The 6,000-nt window shown below is 32.6% G+C and overlaps 1 protein-coding gene across 1 annotated transcript; it reads left to right on the top strand.

Annotated features, from left to right (window-relative positions):
• Positions 1–3,811: 3,811 nt before the first annotated feature.
• On the top strand, positions 3,812–5,533 carry LOC125583854 (E3 ubiquitin-protein ligase BOI-like). Its single transcript, XM_048751383.1, has one exon. The coding sequence runs from the start codon at positions 3,932–3,934 to the stop codon at positions 4,634–4,636; it is 705 nt and encodes a 234-aa protein (XP_048607340.1). The 5' UTR covers positions 3,812–3,931; the 3' UTR covers positions 4,637–5,533.
• The last annotated feature ends 467 nt before the right edge of the window (positions 5,534–6,000 follow it).

Raw genomic sequence — 6,000 nt, forward strand, 5'->3', positions numbered from 1 at the left:
ATAGTCGGTTGTGGCTCCTTCGTTTTTTTTTAATTATTTCTTGAGCTCAAATTGAGTTTTTTTTTATCACAGATACATAGTACATAGTGTAGTAATGATTGCTGTGTTGAATAACATATGCATTACACTGTTGTTTCGGCGTATGGATATTGCATTATATCTGGTAGATTTATTCCATGTCAAGTGGAATAGAATAAAATATAATTTTATATTATTCTAATTCATATGGAATTGTAGATTTATATCTTATGCCTTTCCATTCGTTATTCTTACTTGTTATGTTTTACATAAAAATTTATTTCTATATACAATATTATAGTTTCCACTGTCCTCACTGTTTGATGCTCTTACTTTCATTCTTCAGGTTTGGTATGAACGAGTTAGACCTTCCAAGTAGATTGTTTGAGACATGCTTTGAACCCGCTGGCAAGAAAAGGGTTAACAACTATTTCAATCTCAGTTGGATTGAGGTGATAAAGAGTGCATTAGAGAATGAGGACCTGGCGATATTGAATGCGTCACAATTTGGGCAAGTCTTGCAGATGGGGTCCCATACCTTCTCGGTTATGGCTGTATTATACCTACCGTATCATTTAAAATGGTACAGTTTATATAGAATAGAATGGTTCGCGTAAGTTAACATTGCCAATGGATTAGGGTTTATATTTTCCTAACTTGGGTTTAGTGTTTGGTGTCAACTGTTCTCTTACCCATCCTCATTAGCTTCGTATTTCATGTAACTCAATCATGGCTGTACTATGCCTCTAGTAGCATTTAAAATAGTACTGTATATATAGAATAGAACGCTTCTCTTAATGGACAGTGTAAATGGTTACTAAACCCTATAATGCACATATATAATCATTAACTTACAGCACTTGTTAAAATTTACACAGTAAAAATATCTTGGTAACTCTACCTCATTACGTGGCATCCTCATACTCTTTCATATGGAATAGTTGTCACCAACTATTGGAAGTGCATTCCATAGCATGCGGCATCACATCTCATACCACACACGTCAACTTCCAGATGACACGGGTATCTTGTAAACATATGGATTATGCAATGGGTGAGGGTTTATATTTCCCTAACTTGGGTTTAGTGTTTAGTTTCAAGTGTTCTCTTACCAATTCCCCATTAAATTTCTATTTTATGTAAATCAATTCTAGTTGTACTATGCAAATAGTAGCAAATAATATAGTAGGTATAATATGGAATAGAACCTCTCACGTAATAGATGTTGTAAATCTTGAATACATAAGTTAAATTCAAGGTTAAGTCAACATAGTTTCTGGTACACTTACAACTGTTATCCACTTCTCTCGATGCATACACTTGCATCATATGTTAAATACAGCTGCATCACGCGCTCCGTGAGTTATGGGATTGTTAATATGTCACACAAAACCAACCATGTCGTTTACTTTAGAATATGAAACCGTCAACTTGTTACATGCAGGGACATAACCGGGTGGAAGGAAGCCAAAAAGTCTCACAATGAATTATGTCAAAATCATTGTTAGATCCTTAATTTGACACTAAAAACGGCTATCTGGCCAATAAGCCCAATATATAAACTCACTAGGGTCAGTCGGCCCTACGGGCATGAAGTTAGAAAAAAATTATTTTATATAAATTTACATTAATTTTATGAAGCATTTTTTTAAAAAACAATTATAGATTGAAAACGATATTATAAACAAAATAAATAAATAGAATCCGGAGATCATGTTGTTATTTTTAATAAATATTTTTGGACTGAATTAAAATGACAGTAACTTTTATTATTCTATGAAGAACAATCTAATATAATAAAATTAATGATGTCCGCATATAATTATGCAATGATCATGCCAGAGAAATATGTTAATGAAAAGCTTATATAATCTAAGCCAAAACAACCTTTTGTTAGTGTGAGTAGCTTGGTCTGTGTATGTTTTAATTAAAATGTGATAGTTTTCTCCTAATGAAAGTCATACTTCGACTTCCCTACCACTCTTTAAATTGAATACGGTCTATCGTTATTAGATAAGTATATAATTTATTAGATAGGTTTTATTATTTATTTAGAAGTTATTAATCTGTGGAAACTTGTGTTATGAATTAGCAATATACTTAAATTAAATGATAATATTGCATGGACTTTCTTATAGAATCTATGCTCGTATGTAATAAAGAGCTTATGCTGCAGATGTGTGTAATTATCTTGCAAAATATATATTTGCATTAGTGTATTAATATTTTGAAATAAAACTGTTTACCGTACAAAGGGAATCGTTCAAAATTTTCAAATATCTGAGTGTTCGTTTATTTAAATACCTAAGTAGGAATAATATATAATAATACTTTTGCGCTAAGTATGAAAAAAAAGAAGAAGTTAGGAGCACTATTTATCGTGAAATCATGGACCTTTTAAAAATAAATTGATGTAAATGGGTAAAGAAAATAATTATAGGAGCACTATTTATCGTGAAATCATGGACCTTAAAAAATAAATTGATGTAAATGGGTAAAGTAAATAATTATTCCTATGGTTTTTTTTTGCTAAAACATTATTCATATGTTAAATGCTCAGTATATGTATATCAAATTAGTAAATTCAATTTTGCATTCACTATATAATATTATACATTTTATATGTACGTTCACTAATATACTATAAACCTATTGGTTCATCTATTTTTTTAATTTTTACGGGCTATTTTACACATTAAAATAAAAAAACATTATTGTATTTTTCGACATATGTAAATCCAATTAAAATCATCGTACTCGGTTCTGTTGATTTACATTAATTTGTCATATCGGTATGATTGGATTGATTATCAACAATATCATAAGAGCTGTTGTTATGATGTATTCATAAGACAAAGAACACAATATTATTTGTTTACTAAAATATAAAAGTATACTGTTAAAAGTATTATTTTTAATTTGATCTAAAGCCCAAACGACAATATTCCATGTTTATAAGTTACACCAAAAGCCCACATGATCTCCAACTCTAAGTTAATGAAACGCCGCGTTTTGGAAGAGGGCACGTGTCGACTTCTCAAAATTCGAATTAGTAACTTGTCCACCTACGTGGACAGCTTAGGAGGAACCAAACCCAACTTTATATATAAAGATACTTAAAAAATAGGAAATTTAGGGCCTGAGTGGTTCAAACGCAGCGATTGCGTTGCGGTTACGGGAGTTTACAGATGCAGGTGGTTGCGGTTTCTAGCGGTTTTAAGAGATTTGTACGACTGGTTCTGCAGTTAGAAATTGGTGCAGTTGCGGGATACTTATGACTGGTTAACTAACAAATACAACAGCGGTTAAATAATAAATTGACAATATTTTTACATTTTATATAATTATAAAAATATCAAAAATTATAATATTATAATAAATATGAAAATCATATTTAGAAAGTTATAGTTTTAAATTTTTAAAAATTATAGAAAATATTTTTATTTTAAAATTTTATTATATTAATTAAAATATAATAGATATATTTTAGTATTTTTATAATTCCAATTTAAAAGTTTTATTGAATATTTTTTTTTGTATTTATATGGTTTTTGAAAAAAAAGAAAAAAAAATTATCATCCCGCAACCGTCCGCAACCGCAAACGCTAGCTGGAACCAGCTTTTGATTTTAAGAGGTTCGGAGCGGTTTGCAGTGATTTGTAGCGGTTTGTAGTGGTTTGTATGATTGTTTCGAAATGCTGTCAACCGCTACCAACCGCAAAAGCTGCATTTGCGGGTGGTAGTTAAAAAACCAGTCTGACCCTTAATTAATAGAAAATTAAATAAATTTGACTTGCTCTCCTTAGATAAAAGCCAACCCCCATGGATTTCTTCACAGACACCACAACTCTCCTTCTCCCTTTCCTTCTCTCTCTTTGTCCAGCTTCGCAGAGCTTTTAAAACAAACGTATCAATGGCTGTTGAAGCGTCTACAAAACGTCCCAGAGGATCTCAGTACCTTGACACAGACGCTAACTTCACGCCAGCTGTTAAACGGAGGTCCGGCGCGTTTGGTTTATCATCATCGTTGATAAACGTTGAACTCTTATGTCAGATTCAAAACCAGCAACAATTGGAGATTGATAGGTTTGTAGCTCAGCAAACGGAGAAGCTTAAAATAGATATTGAAGCACGTCAGCGAACGCAAACGCGGATGCTAGCGTCTGCGGTTCAAAACGCGATAGCCAAGAAGGTAAAAGAGAAAGACGACGAAATCGTACGGATAAGAAACATTAACTTCGTTTTACAAGAGGGAGTCAAGAGTCTCTATGTTGAAAACCAAATCTGGCGCGATATCGCTCAAAGGAACGAAGAACACGCTAACATCCTTAGAACAAACCTCGACCAAGTTCTGGCTCAAATGGAAACGTTACAAACCGTAGCAACCGCTGTAGATGACGATGCCGAATCTAGCTGCGGAAGTTGGGTTGAAGGTGGTGAAGCTATAAGGGCGGTTAGTAGCGGTTGCAAGCGGTGCGGTGAGAGAGAAGGGAGTCTGTTGGTGTTACCTTGTCGTCATTTGTGTTTGTGTACGGTTCGTGGTTCGGCTTCGTTACGAACTTGTCCGGTTTGTGGTTCGGTCATGAACGCTAGTGTACATGTTAACATGTCTTCTTGACCGTCTAGAAGTTTTAGTAAAGGATTAAAATCTAAAAGAATAGGATTTTCTTTTTGCCAATTAATTTTGTATTTTGTAAGTACATTCTTTTCTTAATTCCTGTAAATTTTAATTTAAATCTTGAATTTCTATACAGACTTTATTGAAGCCAAGAATACTAGTTGCAAAAAGATGAAATAATTCAAGTTAACTCACAAAAAATAAGTAAAGAATCCCCAAAAATGATAGGAAAAAAGGAAATTCATTGTACTGGATTAAAAGATTCTTGATTGTTTGAAATGTGTATGTATTCCAAAGTTGGTTACTTTATTCTCAAAGTCAATTACATGAACGCTTAGTTTGATAGATTTCCAGAATGTCCATACAAATTGAAAAATTATATATCTATAGATAATACTGTTACAGTTTGGCGGTATATTTTATATTTCTAACCCCACAAACTATAGTAAACAAGAAGAACCATATTTAGCAAACTATAAATGAAACATTCATTCAAAAAAAATATATTGAAAGAGTCTGAATTCGATTGCCTCAACGACATTTTGAGTGCAGTCATCATAGTTGTCGTGTAATAAATATTTCAAATTTGGACCATCATGTGCGGTGCATGTCTAGACAACCAAAAACCCTTCCCACTAAAATGGCTTCACGTACGTAAATACATACAATTTATATTGATAAAAAAGAAAAACCAAACTAAAACGATGAATACGATGTGTGAATTCACGAGTTACGATGACTGCGTCCAAGAAACGTTACCATGTCTCTATGACTCTATCCAATAATTTGTTTAAATTTCCCCTTCAATTTTTAAAAAAATATACTATTAATTTGGAAGGGAGTCGTACATAAATAGTGGCAAAATGAAAATTAATGGTATTGGTACGACTATAAAGAAGCTTCGTACATCCATTAACTAAAGAGGGAGTTAGACATATTGCCATGCGTTCGCTCTTACTGTTGCCCACAGTGGCGGAGGCAAGAAAATATTTTGTTGGGGGCATAAATATTAAATGGACTTAAATATAATACTATTTTCTAAAAAATTTAAGTGGGTTTACAGTTTAAACAAAGATATGGGGGCAACAAATTTTTTTGAATGGGGGCATACAGATTAAAATTCAATAACTTACACTAATTTTCAAATTTTTGTTGGGTTCAGTGGCCCCCATCTTGATGCATGTGGCTCCGCCACTGGTTGCCCATACTGTTTTTTTTTGTTAGACATGCCCCTACGTACATACCTGCTTAGCATCGCCCAAAATGTTTATGTTATAGTTATCTAACCTATTTTGTCTACATCATAATATTTTAAATTCCAGTTTGACCAAGAAAAAAAACTACTTTATAACTTTAATAAGAAA

The sequence above is a fragment of the Brassica napus genome, chromosome C3 (genome assembly GCF_020379485.1).
Source record: "Brassica napus cultivar Da-Ae chromosome C3, Da-Ae, whole genome shotgun sequence".
NCBI lineage: Eukaryota > Viridiplantae > Streptophyta > Magnoliopsida > Brassicales > Brassicaceae > Brassica > Brassica napus.

Coding starts and splice junctions, on each gene's coding strand:
- LOC125583854 (XM_048751383.1), top strand. CDS start 3,932: ATGGCTGTTGAAGCGTCTACAAAACGTCCCAGAGGATCTCAGTACCTT.